This window comes from Salvia hispanica, chromosome 4 (genome assembly GCF_023119035.1).
Source record: "Salvia hispanica cultivar TCC Black 2014 chromosome 4, UniMelb_Shisp_WGS_1.0, whole genome shotgun sequence".
Lineage (NCBI taxonomy): Eukaryota > Viridiplantae > Streptophyta > Magnoliopsida > Lamiales > Lamiaceae > Salvia > Salvia hispanica.
Genome location: NC_062968.1, coordinates 11,562,730 through 11,564,609, shown reverse-complemented (window position 1 = coordinate 11,564,609; position 1,880 = coordinate 11,562,730). Strand labels below are relative to the sequence as shown.

Genomic DNA, 1,880 nt, shown 5'->3' with positions numbered 1-1,880 from the left:
TTTCCAGGATACCACGACAGATATAAGAACCATCTTTCTTAATAACGCAATTGTCATTAAAAGAAATCGAATATCCATCAAAAGACAATTTAGAAACTGAAATTAAATTTCTTCTAAAAGAAGGTATCAACAAAACATTCTTCAAAATCAAAAATCTATCACTAGAAAAACGTAAATAAACGTCTCCCACTGCAACGTCCGCCACTTTCGTAGCGTCGCCCAGCTGGACTTCGATATCACGATCATGTAACCGTCTTGTTACCTGCATTAAGTCAGGATCAAAACATATATGATCAGTCGCTCCAGTATCAATAACCCAAGTATGAGTAGTCGTCGAAGCCAAACATGACTCGACTACTAGAGCATGGTGCATACCTGTAGCCTTGCCCTTCTTAGGACAATCTGGCTTCCAATGACCTTTCTCTCCACATTTGAAGCACTTTCCAGTAGGCTTCTTGTCACCCCGCTGTTTCTTCTTTCCCTTAGCATTCTTAGCTGCCACTGGGTTCGGTGCCTTTTTCTTTCCTTTTCTAGGCTTAGAGCCAGAGGAATTAGGCGCCAAACTTAGCATGGCTACCTTAGCTTGAACCATAAGGTCCTCCGCCGACTGAAGTTCAGTCAGCAGCTCAGCCAAAGTATAATCCCGCTTGTTCATCTCGAAGTTGAGCTTGAACTGCTGGAAGCTAGGGGGAAGACTCTGAAGGATTATAGTAATCTGGGACTCGGGATCGATCGTCCCTCCCAAAACCTCAATCTGATTGAGGTGGCTCATCATCTCGAGGACATGTTGCCTCACAGACGTGCCTTCCTTCATAGACTTAGTCATGATACTCCGAAAGGCTTGAGACTTAGCCGTTCGATTCTGAGTACCAAACAGATTTGTAAGATTTTGCATAATCTCGGCGGCAGTCGCCATGGCAGAATGCTGATGCTTGAGTACTGAAGACATAGAAGCCAACATGTAGCACTTAGCCATCTCATTCGCCTTTTGTCACCGTTTATGCGCATTCTGTACTCCCACCGAGGCATTAGCTGCGGGAACTGGAGGCTGTGGAGTAGTGAGCACAAACTTGTACTCTTCAGCTGTGAGAACGATATCCAAGTTTTGTTTCCATTCTATATAATTTTGGCCCTCGAGTTTGTTTTCTTTGAGAATGGCAGAAAGAGGATTAAAAGACATCTTGACGGATTTTATTGCACTGCAAACAGAAGATTTTACTATTTGTCATATACTTATGTAAGGAAATTGAGTAGATTAACCATAAAACTTTTCAAAATCTTACAACAGCAAAATTAATAAATTGTATCCTCCTCTGGAGGTTAATACGCATTAAAATTTTGACAATTTTACTGGTCACAACACCGACGTATCAATAGCTTCCTCGCCTCGAGGTCGACACGCCTAATGCTGCCTAAGCACGACCATCAGATTTAGCATTACAGAGTTTTATTTCTACAACACACTCCCATAACAATGTTCATGCGTTGATAACAAAACCAAGCTATCTCATAAGTTCTGATTGAACCCTGAAACTCGTAGTTCCTTAGGATTATTGTCCCTACTCTGTAGGTGGTGATAATATTAGGAACCACTTTCTAGTTCATTCTATTTATTATTTGAGAAGTCCGCCCTTATGAACTTACTGTTTTCGTAGGATTATTGTCCCTACGTTGGGGTTTGGTGCCCCTTGCACAGCGGAAGACTTGTACAAAACAAATAAATCAGACGTAGGATCTATTTGACCGATTATGCGATTAATCAATTCACATGTTAAACAGGTAATTGCATGCTAGAACGCAAATAATTCATGCTCATAGAAAATAAATCCTAAACATGATTTCTACGGTTTAGAGTTACCGATTTGATTCTCCAAAGAATC

The 1,880-nt window shown here is 41.0% G+C and overlaps 1 protein-coding gene across 1 annotated transcript; it reads right to left on the bottom strand.

The window, feature by feature from the left end:
- Positions 1-242: 242 nt before the first annotated feature.
- LOC125220360 (glycine-rich RNA-binding protein RZ1C-like) lies at positions 243-655 on the bottom strand. The gene is made up of 2 exons (XM_048122530.1): positions 376-655; positions 243-262 (listed from the first exon to the last, which is right to left on the bottom strand). The coding sequence occupies exons 1-2, from the start codon at positions 653-655 to the stop codon at positions 243-245; spliced, it is 300 nt and encodes a 99-aa protein (XP_047978487.1).
- Positions 656-1,880: the final 1,225 nt, after the last annotated feature.